This window comes from Atractosteus spatula, chromosome 27 (assembly GCF_055471065.1).
Source record: "Atractosteus spatula isolate fAtrSpa1 chromosome 27, fAtrSpa1.hap1, whole genome shotgun sequence".
Taxonomy (NCBI): domain Eukaryota; kingdom Metazoa; phylum Chordata; class Actinopteri; order Semionotiformes; family Lepisosteidae; genus Atractosteus; species Atractosteus spatula.
In genome coordinates, this window is record NC_142732.1 from 9540613 (window position 1) to 9560942 (window position 20330).

The following is a 20330-nucleotide window of genomic DNA, read 5'->3' on the forward strand; positions in this document are numbered from 1 at the left end:
GGCTGGAGCTAACGGCAGCCCCCCCCCAACGACCTCCCATGTTCCCTCTGGTAAAAATTCCTCTCTGGCATTCAGCCTGGTTCCATCTGTCTGAGGCTTTGCTGACGTCGACGGGTTTTTCCAAGGTTCAGGCGCAGAGTGGTCACTCTGGCCAGGCCGAGACAAGGACACCAAGGCCCAGTATGTCTGTTTGCCCAGTGACCTTTGCCAGAGCCATCACTTGGCTTGTTCGCCCAAAGAGGTCTACAGACAAAACTCTCGTCTGAAGCCGTCAACAAATGTTTGATGCCACAGACGCTGTGGGCAGAGAGCGGTAGTAGATCTTAGCTGAAAGTTGGGCATCAGAACTTTGATGTTTAGTAATCATTTTCCCAGCATTCAGGTATCATCTCTTGTGTGCAACAGACAAAGCACGTTTAGGGATCAGAGCATCCATAACACTGAGATGATGGTCTGACCTTAGCCAGCATGAACTGCAAGAGAGAAAAGGGTTCCTTTGTCCTTATGTTTCAGGTTCAGGATGATCCTGGTCTGTCTATAATGGGTTTGGATATTAGTTACCTTCTGTTGTTTCATGCTGAGGGGGGGTGATGTTGTCTAAAAGGAATTGTGTCATAATAAGGGAGCAAAGCTGCTAACTAACTAATAAGTGAAAATCTGCTGAAAGAATTGTTTTAAAGGATCTATGCTTTAAAGGATCTGCTATTTTACACAGCTGTGTTTTTTATATATGTAAGCTGTGGAATTAGACGTTTCTCTATATGGTTTTGCCCTCTCTAAAAAACAAGAGCTAATTAATATTTGTACACATAATTCATGCTTGTGATACACACTATAAACCTTAAAGTTTTCACTTGTGAGTGCTTCATTTTCTTATTTATTCATGCAGGCTTGTGAAGGTTTACGCACAGAACCCTAATAAATGAAAATCTGGAGAAAGGATGTTTTTTTAAGGAGGTATTTATCTGTTGGTCCTGTCTGCCTGTTTATTTGCAAGGGTGTCTACTCTGCTCTGTGACGGCGCTAATGGGCGCAACTCAGACCACCCCTCACGCTCCCCCGTTTCCACAACTCAGGTCCGAAGTGAGAGGAAACACGTAAGTTAATAGATCTGTCGTAGTTTGTAGTTCATCAAGGAGACCAGCCCAGCTGTCAGGCCCCACTGCATTCAAAGCAAGGAAAACCTTCTTCGTCTGACTGTCTTTCATGATCCTGTCCCTGACCTCTGCATGACATGAGGGGTTGGGGGGTTATCAGATATTGGGGTCCTTTTTCAGGGGACCCCACTGACTTGAGTGGGGAGAGTCTCCTTTCCCAATACTTCAATTCTTTGTTTCTGTTTTTCAGCCCGTGGAATGGATGCAGTCAGAGCCTGACGTGACCTTACATACAAAACAGAGAAAAGTAACCAGGAAGCCAAGGTAGATGTAAAAATGCATTTCCGATGAGTGGGCCCCTTTATTTTTCCTCTTTTGTAATCTCTGATTACAAAAAAAGGTTTTCAAAGATGTGTCTGCTTTATTTTTCCCTTCAATGCTCCTTGTTCAACCCATTCCAGGGCTCGGGAGAGTGGCACAAAATTCATTAAAACCTTTTCCTCTCCCTGTTAAGGAGCACTCACAGGGTATGTCTGTCTCCTGTCACAGCTGCTTCCAACAGCCTGCAGTCAAGGTTTTACAGCGCCGAGATCAATTCTCGTCCTTGTACAGCCAGAGGGAGGCTGTCCCCCAGTGGCAGGTGGTCAACACAAGCTGACAGATTGAGATTCTGGGCTGGTGCACTTTCTCCGTCTCTGAAGCAGTTGAGTGAGTGGACTATTTTTAAAGATGGCAAGCAGAAAATGAAAGTACTGCTGGGAAATGAATGGGGTGTTAGATTCTTAGCAGAAAAGTAGCCCATGTTGGACTTGTTTTTTTAAATTCTGCACCTGCAAATGCAAAATGTAAAAAACTGTGATTACAGAAAAGTCTTAAGCGCTTCACCCAAGCGTGTGGGACGTTGATGCACGGCTGCTAATAAATACGTGATCTGCTCAGTACTGGTGTGCTTATTCCTGAATCAGGACAGGAGATTTTATGCAGAAGGTTTTGCTAGTTGTGGACAATCAACATCAACCTGTGGCACATTTCTCAGAGCGTCTTTCTCCTGGGAAAACCAGGCTGCAGAAGCCTGGAATAATAGAAAATACTTGATTGCTGTGTGTGTCTCCTCTGGCTGTGCAGTTAGTGCATGTAAGGCTATCGCATGTATTTTGTTTTACTTACCAAGCTGTTCTTACCTTACAGCAATGCAATTACACAGGGAGCCTGGGGGAATAGAGCCAGAATAAATCCCTGTGAAGAGGTAAGCTTACTGGTCCATTGGTTTTAGCCTGATTAATGGTGCTGATACCAGTGGTCTAATAGCATACTGTGTTTTGCAAAACAAGCACTGTAATCTGCCCTGTTCATGCCAGTCTCTAAGCAGCACTGACCATTAGAAAAGATTAGGTGGGAGAGCTGAGCAAATCATTTCACATCGATCATATTTTGCCTTTTTTATGAGCAGAACATTGCCCTGATGAGTGGGGTTGTGTGTGACCACGAGCTTAATTGCAGACGCCCGCAGGACAGTAAAAGAGATTTGGCGGTTGTGTTTTTCAGCTGATACCCTCTCCTTCAGGAACCTGATTTTTTTTTTCCCTGCAGCTTAGAGAAGTTTTACATCCAGGCATGAGTTCAAAAACACAGCAGCTCCTGTAGGTGTGAAAGGCGCACACAGTGTAGCACAGCCGTCTGGTCTTGGCAGAAGTCTCCTTGTCAGGCATTTGTGGCTTAAACCTTCCACAGTGTGTGAGAGAGAGAGTGTGAGAGATCAGGGAGTTACCAACTGCACCCAAAGACCCAGTCTGACATCTTGATCAGGGTCTTTCGCACATCGTCTGTGCTAACGAGCAACGTGAGGAGGGTGGTTTGGGGCTCTGCAGGCAGCCCTGGCCTCAGCAGTCAGGAACAGGCAGGATGCAAATTAGACGGGAGGTTATTGCATCACTCCCCCAGCTGCTTGGATCACGAGCCGAGAGAAGAGGCCTTTTAACAAAGCCTGATATCAGATGTTTGATCTATGTTTTTTTTTCCGTTATGTTAATCAGGCAACTAAGAAAACATTATACAAGTGTGGATATCAATAGCTTCAATCAGATGGAGTGTTGAACAGATAAAATTAGCAGACTGATATTGACTTCCTCATGTTATTGATTGGAGTAATTGGAGTAGCAGGAGGTCAGAAGGACAAGAAATGGTTTAAATGCTTGCCATCCCAGGCTGTAGAACGGTCTGTAACAAGCTGAAGCAATTCGTGCTCCTGTTATGGTAGGATTAAAGTGGACCCCAGTTTTGTTCAGTTCAGTATGTAAGCAAAAGGTGTCATGAACTGTGTGTAACCTGTTTTTAAATCAGTGCTGCATCCAATAAAACACATGCATAATCTGTGATGTTACGTTTCTTATCAGTGAAATGACAAATATTCTGGTATTAGACAAACAAATTCTTCCCCAGATTTTCAAATCTAATCCCAGAATTCCCACAACTCCCAGAATCACAACAACTCCCAATCCTACTGGGAGAGGGAGGGAGGAGGGAACTCAGTCTCAGTCGAACTGGCAGCCCAGTATGTGATCTCCTGTGAGGCTGTCTTGCAATAATGTCTTGCAATAATGCTCTGTATGTCTGTATGGTAAATGTCAGATGATGTCTATATGGTAAAAATGTCATTCGAATTGATGTTCATTGTATATGCTTTGGCAACACTGATTTTTTCATTTGTCATGCCAATAAAGCTTCTTGAATTGAACTTAAACCCGGGGAATGTGAGGCTCTTGGAAAGCAACAACATGTAACTTTTTCTAAGACAGACAAGAGTAGAAGAACAAGCTGAGGAATGAAAGCCTTATTCAGGAATCCCAGAGAAGTGGTGTCTCCAGCTCTCCCCAGTGCCTGTCGCTGTGATCAGAAGCTATAATGAGGATTGCAGCTCTCCGGGGGGGCTGTTTTAACACCATCGCAAATCCTGTTAGGAGTTTATAACGAGGTGGCTCTCCTTCAGTACTGGAGGAGAGAACAATATGGTTGCTCCATGCCAGAGGGAGATGGGTAAATAGGAGCTGTGTGCTGGAAAGCATGATCGCCGGGGGAGAAGGGTGGGGCAGAAGCTTACTGCCAGAAGGTCCTGCTCTCTCCATCACCCCTGACAGTGCTTAACTGGGGTAATTCAGGAGTCTGTCCCAGCAGGGAGCAGTGAAGCAGAGTCAGAATGCAGACGCTGGGGTAACTAATGCAAGTGTGGTGAGAGCAGAAGGAATGATTAGATTCCTGATGGGGAACTTTAATAAGAGACATCGGGCGCCCCTCCAGACAGCCTTCCCCAGCCCCTCTGGGCATTGACACACAACACTGCATGTACAGGAGAATGAGTGGAGCAGCTGGACTGCAATAATGTCCCACATACATGCAACCCGTTGACAGAATAAACATGTTGAGTCAATAGAGCGACTGCAGCCATAGTGCACCAGTACACTCCCCACACACCAGCTCTCAGTGGGGAGGAGAGCAGAGTGATGAAGCCAGTTCAGAGATGGGGATTATTAGGAGGCCATGATTGGTAAAGGCCAGGGGGAGATTTGGCCGGGATGCCGGGGAAACACCCCTACTCTTTTCGAGAAATGCCCTGGGATTTTTAACGACCAAGGAGAGTCAGGACCTTGGTTTTATGTTTCATCCAAAGAACTGTGTCTTTTTACAGTATAGTGTCCCCGTCACTATACTGGGGCATTAGGACCCACACAGACCACAAAGTGAGCTGCACCTGCTGGCTCCAACAACACCTCTTCCAGCAGCAACCTTAGTTTTTCCCAATAGGTCTCCCTTCCAGGTACTGACCAGACACACACCTGCTGGGCTTCAGTGGGCTGCCAGCTGTGAGCTGCAGGGTGAGGTAAATACAGTTTTCTCATTGCTGTTGACCACTGCACTGTGGGGCAAACCACAGGAATCAGTACAGAGGTTCCACAGCAGTGCCTTAGAATAAATGTAATTATCATGCTCACATGTGTCTTTTCTAGGCTACATTATAGTGTATCCAAACACATCCTTGACACAATGCAATCTGTTCACAACTCAGCTGCTCAGATCTTCTGGAGTAAAAGGAAAATAGTGGAGCATATCTCCTGTTTTCGTTTCCGCGCACTGGGAAGTTCTGGATAAAATTCAAGATGCTTGCTGCTCTCCTGAAAGGGCTAGGGTGGTTTGGCTCCTGTCCACACTGGTGAGCTGTTATCTCTCAATAACACGTCAGTTGTGATTCCTGGATTATGGGCATCTTTCAGCTCCCAAAACTAGGCCCCAAATTCTGGGAGAGATTCCGGGAGACAGAGCTACTGTGCTTCCTGTTGTTCTGAGGCTGTGGACTGATCTCCCAGCCTATACTGGCTCTTGCAAGTATTCATCCCCTCTTGAAACTTGCTTTTGTGCTCTAGCTTTTAGTTCTGTTTAATTTTATCGTTTTCAATTGTTCAGCCACGGGTTTCTAGTGGCTTTGCATTTGCTTTGTTTTGTTGTAATCTACCTCAAGATGAAGCGTCGTGAAAGACACTAGACAAAGTCACAATTATCGTTATTTTATCTCACTTTTAGATTTGCTGGTTGTTAGACTCTCCGCTGCTGCTCTGTATAATGTGTATCTGCTGTTTTGGTTCTTCAGAAAAAGGTGCCTTATTCTTCCAGGCATTATAAAACTTTGAAATAATCATTTTGATTGTTCCCGATACTACCCGAAAAGTAGACCTAAACTAAGATGACTGCATCCGTGTTGTAGTTTTTTTCTAGCGTGTTACAAACTCGACAGGGCGAAAGACGGAATTAAAAAAAACACGTTTTTCTTTGCACTTTCTCTGTCCAGATGTTTGTCCCAGCGGTTTTCCTGTAGCGAGGCAGGAAGTGTTGCCTAGAGACGGGCTGGATGTTTGTCAGGCGCCGACAGTCCTGCGATGGAGAAGTATGAAAAAATTAAAGTAGTGGGGAGAGGAGCTTTTGGGTAATAAAAATTCTATATATACTTGTAAACATTGGACGGCGGCTTTCTATGCGTTTATTTGAACTCACTTGAGAGCAAACTTGTTTTAAAATTTCATCATCTCTCGTTTTACATTTTCAAAACTTTGCAAATTCAGTCAAACTGGGCAAGATGGGGGCGGTCTGGGATTCCTGAGGGGTAGAATGCGCATTATTTCATCTCCTCGCCGCCAGAAGGCAACGGCCTGTATTTAAAAGTTTTTTTTTTTTTCCCGGCTACAACATAGGATTAAAAATGTTTTTACAGTGACTAACACTCAAAGGCGCATTGTGGGTGCTGTGATGTTTAACTGTGGTCGGCAACGCCGTTTATTTTCCCGTCGGTGGCAGAAAAGAAAACCGTGCAAAATATATATTTCTTCTTTTTGTTCTGAAAAGTCTGGTAAGAAGTAACAGGGCTGGTAAAACTTTGTGAACACCGGAAGTTGGCCCCCCGGCGTCGTCTGATTAATTACCATGACGACGGCACGAGGTCTTTTCCACCCCTTGGGGGCATCTTAATTGTGACTACGAATTGCATTGTATGCAGTAACTTTATAAAATACTTTATGCAAAATATAATATATTTTAAATAGTTGTTACTGAAGCTCACATTATTCTGCTTATTATTGTAAGTATTGCTTTTCGCTGTCAATGCAATATAACTTAGTAAGCGTGATGTGATTCGTTAAACTTTTAGATCGCCATTGTTACTTGTCCCCAGATTAGATACTTGTAGTAGATTACAGTGAATTGTAATGGTTCTAATAATGATTCCTGTAATTGATGTGTAGTTGTCCAGAGCAGGAATGTAACCAGTTCTCTCCCTTTCCTGCTATGACAGTATTGTCCACCTGTGCCGGAGGAAGAGCGATCAGAACCTGGTGATCCTGAAGGAGATCCCCGTGGAGCAGATGACCCGGGACGAGCGCCTGGCTGCCCAGAACGAGTGCCAGGTCCTCAAACTGCTCAGCCACCCCAACATCATCGAGTACTACGAGAACTTCCTGGAGGACAAGGCCCTGATGATTGCCATGGAGTACGCCCCAGGTGAGCACCGGCTGCCGGCTGAGGCAGGAGGTTCTGTCCCTGTGCAGTGAGGACACCTTCACTCACCTTCACACAACTTCACACACATCCACACACCTTCACACACATCCACACACCTTCACACACCTTCACACACATCCACACACATCCACACACCTTCACACACCTTCACACACCTTCACACACCTTCACACACATCCACACACATCCACACACATCCACACACCTTCACACACATCCACACACCTTCACACACCTTCACACACCTTCACACACATCAACACACCTTCACACACATCCACACACCTTCACACACATCCACACACATCCACACACATCCACACACATCCACACACATCCACTCACCTTCACTCACCTTCACTCACCTTCACTCACCTTCACTCACCTTCACACAACTTCACACACATCCACACACATCCACACACCTTCACACTCCTTCACTCCTTCACTCCAGCATGTCTGACAGCAGACAGAGGTGGAGCTGGACAGTAGTCACAGGTACAGCTGGACAGCAGACAGAGGTGGATACTTCCCATATGTTTTTCTGGTTCTCTCCAGGCGGCACCCTGGCGGACTTCATCCAGAAGCGCTGTAACTCCCTGCTGGACGAGGACACCATCCTGCACTTCTTCGTCCAGATCCTCCTCGCGCTCCACCATGTGCACAACAAGCTCATCCTGCACCGCGACCTCAAGACGCAGAACATCCTGCTGGACAAGCACCAGATGATCGTGAAGATCGGAGACTTCGGCATCTCCAAGATCCTTGTCAGCAAGAGCAAAGCCTACACTGTGAGCATTCCTGCAGAGTGCTGGGCGGCTGTCCGACACCCGTTGGCTGTGCCGCTAATAAAAAAAAGAGCAAAAGAAATCATTAATGGTGTTATTTATTAGAGGTCTAGGAGGAGGTCATATTCTGATGTTGCACTTCTGCTCTCCTATATGTAAATACTCTGCATGCATCTGCTTTCTCATGAAGCAGCTCCCTGGCTCATTCCTCGCAAGTGAGGGGGGTTGAAACACCCCTGATCCTCCTCAGCCAGGCGAGTTAACGCCAAAGTATTATGGATGCTATCCCTTTCGATAAACCAAAACTTTTTTCTCTTTAACCCCTCTCTCATACAAATAAAAGAAAACACACAAACTTCCACAACATGACAGTTTTCATATTTGTCTGCTTGTTTAGCTCTTATTAGAATTTGAGCAAACCACTTAGGTATTTATTGCCACATTGCCTCCACCCCAAAAAAGATTTTGACTCTTCTGACCTTGCATTTTCTATTTTTACATGGTTGTTGAATGACTTACTTACATTGACTCAACTCAGAGCAGCTCTGCCCTTACAAAAGCTATTTTGTAATAAACGTTTCTGTGTTGCATCACCTTTCTAAAAGCTCAATGTAAAAGATCTGAGGCAAAAATACCAAAATTGATTCGACACTACTATTACTGCCGTGCAGAGTACATCATTTGCATTCATAAAATTCTGAAAATTGTCATCTTTTTTTCTTCTTATCTTTTGTGATTGGGTTTCCACAGGTTGTCGGGACTCCCTGCTACATTTCTCCCGAGCTGTGTGAAGGGAAACCCTACAACCAGAAGAGTGACATCTGGGCCCTGGGATGTGTGCTGTACGAGCTGGCCAGTCTAAAGAGGGCTTTTGAGGCTGCGGTATGAACTTACTTAATCTTTTCCCCATATAGCCCCCATTTTAATCTCTTTATGCTCCTGGTGTGGTGCGATAGAAGAGCTGTACTTATTATATTGGATCTTGGGTCTGTTATGACAAATATTCATCTCATCTACCACCTACCTCCTTGTAGTTTAGTTTACAGGTGTCTAACGAACTGTACTGTACTGCTGGCCACACATACAGCTTGAGTTGCATAGCTGCAGTGTAGTCCACTGAAGCCCAGGACTTTGAAAGATTTTTTTTGGTCTTGTGCTAATTCTTCTGTAGTATTGCTTGTGAAGCACTGTGCCAGAGACTGCCCTTTATAAATTCATTGGAGAGACTTGTAGTTTTTTTTTTTGCTCCATTAGTTTGTTGAAGTGATGGAGTTCAGTTCAGTGTGACTTGGGGAATAGCATGGCATGCATTTACACATAGAGCCTCTTCTCACGTGTAGATGTGACATTTAAAATAAGAGTGAGGAAATTTGTCTGGGCCTTTTCTGGAGGTGCTTGCTGCTTACTTACTGCTCTTCCATGGCATTTGTTTCTGATGTAAGCATTGCTACAGAGGATCCCACAGCATAGCTGCGTAGCTACTGTATATATTGTAGATCAATGAGAAATGGTGTCTCACATGCACTGATCTGAATCCCTGTTATAATTGTTATTCTTACTGTGGTCTGTCAGGTGCTTGTAACCACATCGTTTTCTCCTCAGAACTTGCCCGCCCTGGTTCTGAAGATCATGAGCGGCACCTTTGCTCCGATCTCGGACCGGTACAGCCCCGAGCTGCGCCAGCTCATCCTGAACATGCTCAACCTGGACCCGTCCAAGCGGCCGCAGCTGAACGAGATCATGGCCCAGCCCATCTGCATCCGCCCGCTGCTCAACCTCCACACGGACATCGGCAACGTCCGGATGCGGAGGTGGGTGGGGCGTCGCCGAGGTGGGCGGGGCGCCGAGCTGATGGGCGGAACGAGGGATGGTGCTGGGCCTTTTCCTTCTGCCAATGCCAGGATGCTTCTTGTTGAATCTTCACTGTGTTTTCTGAAGTCCCTTCTTTTGGGATTCCTATACGCGCTTTCAATAATGTTGTGCCTGCATGACGAAGACTGTGCACTCGGAAGTAAGGAGGATTAGATGCACAAATGTGGATTAAGTATAAGTACACAGCAGAACATTCCGAGATTATTTCATATGTTATTCTGGCTCGTGATCACACTTTGTTTCCTTTGGGTCAAGGGACTTGCATGAATAGAGAGAGACCTGCATGCATTGTTTGGTGGAGGTAGCAAACAATAATACGTAGTAGTTTACAAACATTTGTATTGTTTCAGGTCCCCTGCATGTTGAGAATGAAAGAAAACAGAAATAGCCTGTGCATCTGGACACCCTGGGACATACTAATAATATATCCGTTTTTACACTTTATACCTCTTTTCCTAAGAAGAGAACTACACAGTGATGTTGTATGGAATTACAAAATCAGAATCAGAAAGCTAACTTTAGTCCCCAGTAGGCCCTATTAGATCAGTGATCCTCACTTCTGGTCCAGGAGAGTCGCAACCTTGCAGTTACTATGGAGAATATAAAAACACCGTTGATTGCAGACTGGAAACTGCTGTATTAAGACCAATTAGGGGAGGAAATACTCTGTGAAGACAGTGTCCTGCCTGTGGCCGTATCACTACTGCAAGTGCTGTCTTCCAGGATTGAGAAGCCCCTGTCCACAGTCCCGGCAGGTGCCCACGGGCGGCCCGGAGGACGAGTGCCCAGAAGCCGGTCCAGAGGTCAGCACAGCCCACAGTAATGAGCTTGGATCACAGCGACTTTCAGGACTTCAAATGATCACAACACAGGGCATTATATCTTTTTGCTATATACAGTATATGAGCAGAAAGATGGTCAGTAGGACCAATTGTAGTAAGCAACATAGTTCTACACACTGCAACACAGGAGTTTACATAGCGCTGGATGCAATGAACAAATGTTCAAATATGTTAACAGATTCTGTCAATGAAGTCTATTGAATTAAACCTGTGAAAATGAACAGTAGGGAAACAGGAAATCATGGGAAACACATAAATGGTACAGATGTATGATACTGTGTGTTACCAGCCTCAGGAAACCAGCTGCTTGAGTGTAAATGCAGGCTGAAAGCAGGGTGAGACCATGGGAACACTGTCCCGATGTACTGTGGCGAATGTCCTTGAGGTCTCCTGTCCTCACTGTGTCCCGGCCCCCCAGGTGCGCTGCTCAGCTCTAGCACTGGGAAGGCGGTGCACCCCCCTCCCCTGTCCTCGGTGTACACCTGGGGCAGCGGCATCGCCACGCCCCTCCGCCTGCCCATGCTCAACACCGAGGTGCTGCAGGTGTCGCTGGGACGGACGCAGAAGATGGGCGTCACCAAGTCCGGCCGCCTCATCACCTGGGAGGTGAGAGTCGCGTGCCGTTCCATGCCTGCTGGGGCTTGTCGAAAAGGAAGGGGGACTCCACCCTGTGATGATTTTAATCCATATTAAGAATCGGAATCGGAATCGGAATCGGAATCGGAATCAGCTTTATTGTATATACAGTCTGGATAGCGGACCACTTAAATAAAGGCCCTCTTAGATAAGAAGGTTTTTGGTGCTGTGATGGCTGCTCTGACCAGCTGCCCCTGGTCTTCAGGCTCCCTCTGTGGGGTCCGGGGAGCCAACCTTGCCTGGCTCCGTGGAGCAGCTGCAGCCCCAGTTCATCTCCCGCTTCCTGGAGGGCCAGTCTGGGGTCACCATCAAGTCTGTGTCCTGCGGGGATCTCTTCGCTACCTGCATGACAGGCAAGTGACCAATCAACCAATCAGTCAAAGTTTATTTATCAAATGCACAACAATACAGCGTGCTGCAGTAGTTGCTGGCTTTTGGGGTAAAAATAAAAAAAATTAAAGTTACAAATTTAGGTTACATAATAATTATAATAAATAATAGTGCAGCTGCTTCTCAGGGTTTCATGCAGCAGGATAAAGACCGGCCAGAGTGGGTTTGCACAATCCGATTAGCTGCTAACCTGCCTAGTTTTCCATCAGTGACATTCACCATTGTCTTTTATTTAGGTATTGTTTCGTTAGAACAATGCTGACCTGATACTTTTGTTTGCCTGGGGGTGGCTATCAGTAGCTCATCAGCAAAGGCAGCTGAGGAGTTAAAATCTCTTATCATAGCTGGTACAGTAGTTGCATTGTCTCTTAATGTGCTGGAAATGAGGCTGTTACTCATTTGTCTGAACTGAGGCTCTTGGCTTTGACAGCAGATAGTGCCGTAACAATGATAAGGTGGATGGGGCGTGTCTTAACTTGTTTCTTCTTGGTCCTTGGCCAGACAGGGGCATCGTCATGACCTTCGGAAGTGGGAGCAATGGCTGTCTCGGACATGGGAACTTCAATGACGTCGCACAGGTAAGTAACAGCTTGTACGGCAGCACCTTCGCCGTTCGGGTTTAAATTCGAGCAGAGAGCTCCTGAACCCTTGTGGTATAAGAATCAAGTGTGGTAAGAAAACAGGGGCTACAAATGAGCTTGTCTCGTGACACTGTTATCGGAGTTATCCAGGCCTTCTGTGGCGCAACATTTGCCCCAGAGTGACTTCCTGCTAAGGTGTCCGTACTGTGTGGTGTCAGATGGGAGGACTCACCCTACATGCCCAATCGCACCGCTGTCCATGCCTGTGCTGTTCTGTGTGTCTCCAGCCTAAGATAGTGGAGGCGCTGCTGGGATACGAGCTGGTCCAGGTGTCGTGCGGGGCTTCCCATGTCCTCGCTGTGACTAACGAGCGGGAGGTGTTCGCTTGGGGAAGAGGGGACAACGGTAATCGCGCCTTTTTTCTAAATCTTCTGTTGTTGTTTTTTCAAACTTCTTGTACTTTTTCTGTTCCGTTTGGCTTTCCCTTCATCTTATACAATACGTGGCCCGATTTTTTGCCGAGTCTCGACGCTGCTGTAAATCTGTTTCTCTCGTCATTCAACATGTCTTCCTCGAACACGACAAAAGCATTGAAGTAAGAAAGTGTCACGTCTTTCTGAAAGATGATCTAGTATCCCTGTGGGCAAGTTCCCAGTTTATTTTTTTGATGTTTAGGACTTGTTTTTTTAAAGAAATGTTTAAGCTCAGAACTATGGTAAGTGTGTTCTCATCACTGTGCTGTCTCATCAAGTCTTTATTTATCCTCCTCTTCATCTTCGCCTCTCTCTCTGCCTGGAAGGCCGCCTCGGCCTGGGCACGCAGGATTCCCACAATTCCCCGCAACAGGTGCTTGTGCCCCCGGAGTTTGAGGCTCACAGGGTGCTCTGCGGCGTCGACTGCTCCATGATCATCAGCACGCGGCACCACATCCTGGCCTGCGGCAGCAACAGGTGGGTCCACATCCTGCCCCGCGTGTCACACGTCACCATCCCAGCGATCTCCTGCACAGCCATGCCGTTTCAGGAGGTGCTGTGCTTTCTGGGCTGTGACACCAAGTCCAGAACAAAGCAGATGCCGAAGCAGGGAACATTCAGTACCTTGGGTACCCTGTTCAGGCAATTGTGGGGAAGCCTTGGAGGATTATACCCGTCTTGGAAATATGGGACAGTTTTGTACTTCTGCCATATTCTGCCATCTCTGCCAGGGCGGAGTGGTGGATCACAGGATCTGTGCCTGTGGCGGGAAGGTTGCCGGTTTGAGTCCCACAGCAGGCAGAGGAATCCTACTCTGTTGGGCCCCTGAGCAAGGCCCTTAACCCCAACTGCTCCAGGGGCACTGTACAAACCCACCAAGAGGGAATAGCAGCAGTGATACATAGTTTATGGCAGCTCATAGAATTAAGAAATAAAATTGTAAATCTAAAACATACATTTTTTAGATCTCACCTTTTGAAAACCCACTGTAATTGTTGGGTTAGGTAAAGGGGAAACTATTTAATCTCACGTACGTGATTGTGGGAGCTCTGCTGGTAAAAAAAACAAAACGCTGCCTTGCATCGAAGTAGATTGTTCTGAAAATCCTGGATTAAGTCGTGAATTTGTGCCTCGGAAGTCTGATCCTGTAAGGTTGCATTCCCATGCCGTGACACACAGACACACTCTGTGTCATCCCTGCCACTCGGATCCTTAACCAGAAAAGCGGTTGACGTCTTGCCCAGTAATGGCAGGAGCACCGCGTGCTGCCAGCGAACAGAGTTCAGTGAGGTGGGCATAGGGGTGGGAACGCCACAGACATTCCTGTGGCATTTCAACTTCCTGCTTCCCTCAAGCAGCATGTTTTTGGCAGTATTTGTTTAGATCCCACTGTCAGCATCTTTAACTAGAAAACAGAACACACCCAACTTAACAACACATCTTTACAGTTTATAGCCACACGACGAGTATTTTACACAGGGGCTCTGACTGTTGCTGTCTTCAGGGCGTCCTTAGGGAAAGCTAACGGCACTGCAGTGTAAAGGGCTTTGTGAATTTCGTGTACTTTATGAAAACCCTTTTGGCATAGCTCAATTCTGAACCAGCCCTCATGGATTTAATTTAAAAAACAAGCAGCTGTGAACGACATGTTATAGTTAGGTATTCTATTAATTAAACCCATTGCTACCGCAATTTCTTCTTACACAGACAGTGGAGATGACGTATGTTTTTTTTTATGTTTTCTAAAATGAGCTTTTCAATTGCTGTTCATTTTAATTTAATTTACTAGGCTGGCCTCTCTGGTTCAATTTTTTTCGGCCCTCTGAAAAAGAGTTGGTTGGTTTCTCCTTACTGAATAACAATAAAACTGTCTGCCCTGCGTGTTCAGGTTTAACAAACTGGGGTTGGACAAGATAGACGGCGCGGAAGAGCCGTCCCCTGCCGGTCAGGTCGAAGAAGTGCACGTCTTCACCCCCGTCCAGTCGGCTCCCTTTAACGCGGAGAAAATTGTTCAGGTCAGCATCGGAACAGCCCATTCTGCTGCCATCACAGGTGAGAGACGTTCATACGCATTTCGGAAAAGGCGTGACCTTTGTGTGACAGCATGTACACCCAGACAAGCTGCTGATGTTCAGACTAGCACAAAAGAATAGCCTTTAACGTAATGTCCTCCAGTGGGAGAAAAGCTGGAAACTGGAACCTAAAATTAGGTGTATTAAAGTGTCTGTTCAGCAGGCCTTTGTTTAGGAAAGGAACAAGTCAAGGTTTATTCCCTGCTGAAAAGAGAAGAAAAGAAACACAACATTTCGGCTGTGGAGCCTTCTTCGGGTGTGGCTCCACAGCCGAAATGTTGTGTTTCTTTTCTTCTCTTTTCAGCAGGGAATAAACCTTGACTTGTTCCTTTGCAGCCTACGCGTGCTGACGCAGCTCCCTGCTTGAACTGTGTTAAGGAATACACTCTATATAGCCCACTGGGGTTTGCCTGTAAACGCCCAGTCTGTTCCTCTCTGCGTGTTTCACAGACAAGGGCCAGTGCTTCACCTTCGGCAGTAACCAGCACGGCCAGCTGGGCTGCAGTACCCGCAGGAACAGCCGTGTGCCATACCTAGTGCCGGGGCTGCAGGGCATCACCATGGCAGCATGCGGAGATGCCTTTACCGTGGTCATTGGAGCAGGTACAGTGGTGCCGGCACTGAAGTATCCACTGGAGCTGTAGGAGAGCGTACAACACGCCTAGCTAAACTGGCCTCTTCCATTGCACGTCTGTGTTCTGACTAAACCATTGCTACTGGCGTGCTCTTTAGCAGCAGGATCAAGGAAGAACTTGAGTAAATCAAAGCCCTGATATGGCAAGTATGAATTCAGTCTCATTCTAATTCAGCGTTGTAGTCGTATATTTACATTACAGGAAAAAAAAAACCCACATGTCCCGCATATCAAAGCATAGCATTCTCCACTGCTGGCGTTCCAGTTCTACTCTGAGTCAGATACAGATCTTTACAATAGTTGTTAGTATTTTTATTGCATTGGAATTGTTGGCATGGCTGTGTTGCTGCTGTTGATTATAGGTTTGGGATCGCATTACTGTAATTACAGAGGCAGTTTTAGATTGAATTAATTTAATTTACTCATATTTTGGACCTGCTGCTAGTAACTAAAGCTATACCATCTGTGGTGGCAATTGGAGCAGTTACAGCATTCCAAATCCTTTGTCAGGACTATGGATACAGTGTTCATTGCTTGACTGCTTGTGTCTTATTTGAATTCCTCACAGCCTTATGGTTGGTTCAGGATGATGGATTCTAAACAGTGAACAATGCACCATTCCTAAAAAAGAGACCTTACACATACTTTCTGTGCACTAAAAAAACAACCTCATTAAATAGACTAATAAAAGACAAACAGCCTTACAGGCTGCAGTTAGAATGGCAAACACTGTAAAACACTTAAGATGGAGGCTTGAGTCTTAAAGCTGCCACTTTTGTCTGTGGAACAAATTCATTCAGCAGTTGACAAGAAACCTTTAAAAGAGCTTTTAGTTTTCCTCAGATCCTGTTTATCTGGTCTGACATTATTAATTAATAAGTTAGAAGGGGGAAAACATAAACACTGATATTTAAATGGTGCAAAAACAGCCTTCTCATTTTCTGGGGTGTTCTCTGCAGAGGGGGAGGTGTACACCTGGGGGAAAGGAGCCCGGGGCAGGCTAGGAAGAAAAGAAGAGGATTCTGGGATTCCCAAACTGGTGCAGCTTGATGAGGCCCATCCCTACGTGGTGACATCAGTGGCCTGTTGTCATGGCAACACCCTGCTAGCCGTCAAACGTAAGAATCTTTCTCATATTATTGGGGAGGATTCATAAGGTTGCATTTTGCCATCCACCAGGTTTTGTGTTTGGTGGCCGGGGGTGGGGAGGAGTAAGGATTTTAAAATTTCCATTTCCATTTAATGATGCTAATGATGTCTGCTTGAGGCTGGGTGAAATTGAGTTGAGAAAACTTCCAGCTTTGATGTTGTTGCTGTTTCTGAGGGTATGTTTTTAGTAGATTGCTTTAATAAAAAAAAAGTTTTGCGAAAGAAAATAGAGGAGTCAGTGCAAAACTAGGAAAACTCTGAGTAATTTGTTCAACAATGTTCTACAGGCCTTTGTGTTCTGGCAGTGAGTGTTCATCTAGCAGTATGCAATAGGAAAGCTGTAAGAAAGTACATCGTATTTTTGTAACAAAGGGTAAAAAAGGGGAAAGCTAATTTCTACTAAACATATGACTTTAAATGATTGACTCGTTGCTGCTGTCCAGGTCTGCCGTTAGTGTCCCATCTTTGCCAGTCCCTTTGTCCAGCAGCCTCAGGTCCTCCATTAAAAATACTAATTAACTTCTGAAGAAGCAATAAACTGAGCAGCAGGGCTCCTGTTCAACTATTTAGCTCATAAGGAACTGGAGGGGGTCAACCAACAACATGAAGAAACAAACCGCACTACAGTCATCACTGGCTAGCCTCCGCTCAGTCCCTGGACACTTAAAACAGAAGGCAGAATGAGTGCCTACAGTGGGAGGTCTCCTTTCATCCAGGTTTGCTGTTCCTCTCCTACAAAAGACAAATGTCAGCTTTGAGCTAAGAGGGAGCCTTTGATGTTTTGGAGAAAAAAGACGCTCTGTTGCATCATCTTTTAAAATTTTGTGTACATAATTAACGTTTTTTTCTGTAGTGGGTAATGATTTCTCAGCCCTTGCACTCAGGTGCTGTGCTGCAAGCACTTGCTGTGTTAGTCTACCCTGTTCTGCGTGCTGTCCCACGCGCACACACAGATGTGTACTGTTTCAGAAGGGCCAGGATACAGAAAGGCTGTGTGTCTGTGATAAATCACAGTCCTCTCGGGTGTTTGCATGTGACTGTGTGAAAAGAACGAGGGCAAGTCAATACTTCCTCATCTGCTTTTTTCTCCTGCAATAGACAGTACATCAAAATGAGGGCTGGATTAAATCCCCCCCCCCCCGTTTAAAATAGCCAAAGCTTTCGTAAAGATTAAACAAGGAAAATCTAATCAGTAAGAGAGAAATGTATAATCCTTCTGGCAGTGCAGTACACAGCTCAGTTGTGTTTCCTGCCCTTTGACTCTCTAGAGGGAACTTGCTGTGAGAGACTTCATTCTTCATTCTTCCTCTAGCAGGGGCTCATGTGGGGTACAAGTCTTGTGTGATACAGATGCATTCTTCATTATTCAGAGCCAGTGCCTGATCTCTCAGTCATATAAAACACCTCACTCAAAGGTATTTTGAAGCATTCTTACAGCAAACAACAGTTTCCTTGCATTGACTGACTTGTAACTATAGATCTTGTTTGTGTTCTTGTTGTATTAGAAGGGCATTTGAAATAGCATCCTTCCATTGGAGACAACATTTAATTTATCATAGTAATTCATCATAACTCTGTCCTTCTTTCAGCATTTCTGGATGAGAGTACTCCCAGATGATCCTTCAGACCATCTTAGTGAGTACAGAGCTGACTCGTTCTCTCATTCCTAACCAGAGAGATCCCGACTTGAGGACCAAGAAAATATCCTTATGAACTGCCTCTGTTAGATTATGCAAGGCTGTTGCCTGACAGTGTGTTTCAAGACAGCTTTGTTGTCACAACATTTGTCCAGCTCTGCCATAGTGTTTTTGTACGGATAGAAAAAAAAAAGTGTTTTCCGACTTACCTGTATTTGCTGCTAAAGAGATGGAGTTACTGACACTATCACTGTCACGTTTGCAAAATTAATACAATAAATGTTCATGCAGTACTGGTATATGGTACTCTGTAGACCACCAGGGTAAATGATGCATGTCATCATTATTTCACATGAGCCGGTTGGGCTAAATAGCTCCCCATTGTTTGTAGCCTTTGTTATGTCCTTAGTCATTAGAACTCTCATGATGATGCTCAGAAATTAATTTCAGTTCCAGTTTAGTTTGTTTTTCTAAATTGTACCATTATTAAATAGTGGTCCTGAAGCTTTTCATGACAAAAGTGCATCCCTGGTCCTGAAGAGCCACAGTCCAATGGATCTCATAGTGCCACTCTGAAATCACCAGTCCTTATGGACTAGGAAAACATGTGAATTTCGATTAATGTGATACGTTCATTTTTTTTTAGTTAAGACGGGAATGGTCAACTGTGGCCTTTGAGAGCACTGGGGCATTTTCATTTCAGATGATGTCTGAACTGCTCAGTTGAGCATATGATCTTCTTAGATGGACAGAATAAAAATGTGCAAAGGGTGTAGAAATTGCCTAGTTAAATCTAGACAGTCTTCCAGTCTGTGGCTCTCCAGGACCAGGGTTGGTCTCACCCTGTAACTGCAGTTAAACAGTGTGGCTGTGGTGCGCAGGGAAATGAGAGCGTTGTTTCTGTCCAGGGTTATCCTGTAGCATTGGGCTGATTGTGATCTCACTGAGATTCAGGGTGTGCTTAGGCTTGAAAGTTGCATGGTTACATATCAGCAGCACCAGGAAGGAGTAACCTTCCTGGTCAAAGTAAGTGCAAAATGCTTGTTGAGGATGTCAAGCCAGTTCTGTAGGTTAGGCTGTCACTCACCATGTTACACTAAGGCATACTTCCTTGAACTGAGTTTAATGACACTGGGGCAGTGCGTCACAATGACATACTGGGCCTATAAAAAGTATTCACCCCCCTTGGACTTTTTCACATTTTATTGTGTTACAGTGTGAAACCATGATATATTTAACTGAGAATTTTTGCCACTCATCAACACAAAGTACTCTATAATGTCAAAGTGGATAAAAATCCAGACATTTTACTCAATTAATTAAAAATAAAAAACAGAAGTCCAAGGCGGTGAATACTTTTTATAGGCACTGTAGTGTAAAATCAATCTTGATTTTAAAACGTTTGTTTTTCAAATATTGTTTTTTATATTTTGATCTGTGATGTTGCTGTAGGAGTTTTATAAGACTTTTTAAAGTTAGAATTTGCAATTAGTAATTGTCAATAAATTTGGGATAACACCATTGGGAAAGATGAGAACTGTGTTCACCCTCCTCCAAAAAGGACAATCGTGGCCCTTTGCCACTTTACACACTACAAGCACTGCAGCAGTCTTGGCACGTATTGGAGGACTAATGATGCAGCTCTTTAAGAGCATAAGACTCTAACTGTGACCTACTGTAATACCTTTACTGGTTCACCTACTTGAGAGCAACCTGAAGAACACCACTATCATCCAGGTGGATGCTGCACATTTGTGGTGGTGGAGGGGAGACCCCATTACCTGTAAAGCGCTTTGAGTGGAGGGTCCAGAAAACTGCTATATAAGTGTAAGCAATTATTATTATTATTATTATTATTACTACCATCACCAGACCAAAACTGGCTGTTGTGTCTAGCAAAATGATAGAATGATTGGAACTGTACTTTTACATCCATTCATGATTACTGTGAAACAGTAAGAGATTCTCTATTTTTCACATTAATCACCTCCCAACTAACCGATTGCGGGCGTCACAGTGTTTTGAACCAAACGAGCCGCTTTTCTGGAGAACAATGTTTTTTGTTGTCTGTAAACTATAAAATGGTGAATCACAAGGTG

At 45.1% G+C, this 20330-nt stretch overlaps 1 protein-coding gene across 1 annotated transcript; it reads left to right on the forward strand.

Annotated features, from left to right (window-relative positions):
- Positions 1-4157: 4157 nt before the first annotated feature.
- Positions 4158-20330, forward strand: nek8 (NIMA-related kinase 8). Its single transcript, XM_088907222.1, has 15 exons — positions 4158-4177; positions 6931-7136; positions 7716-7948; positions 8696-8827; positions 9548-9756; positions 10541-10620; positions 11078-11265; positions 11501-11648; positions 12187-12263; positions 12554-12671; positions 13066-13216; positions 14628-14791; positions 15262-15414; positions 16405-16563; positions 18184-20330. The coding sequence occupies exons 1-15, from the start codon at positions 4158-4160 to the stop codon at positions 18210-18212; spliced, it is 2067 nt and encodes a 688-aa protein (XP_088763348.1). The 3' UTR covers positions 18213-20330.

Excerpts from the sequence above, each read along its gene's own strand:
- nek8 (XM_088907222.1), top strand. The coding sequence starts at position 4,158 with ATGATCGCCGGGGGAGAAGG. Across the intron at positions 9,757-10,540 it reads GGCAACGTCCGGATGCGGAG|GATTGAGAAGCCCCTGTCCA; the intron begins GTGGGTGGGGCG and ends GCTGTCTTCCAG. Across the intron at positions 11,266-11,500 it reads GCCGCCTCATCACCTGGGAG|GCTCCCTCTGTGGGGTCCGG; the intron begins GTGAGAGTCGCG and ends CCTGGTCTTCAG.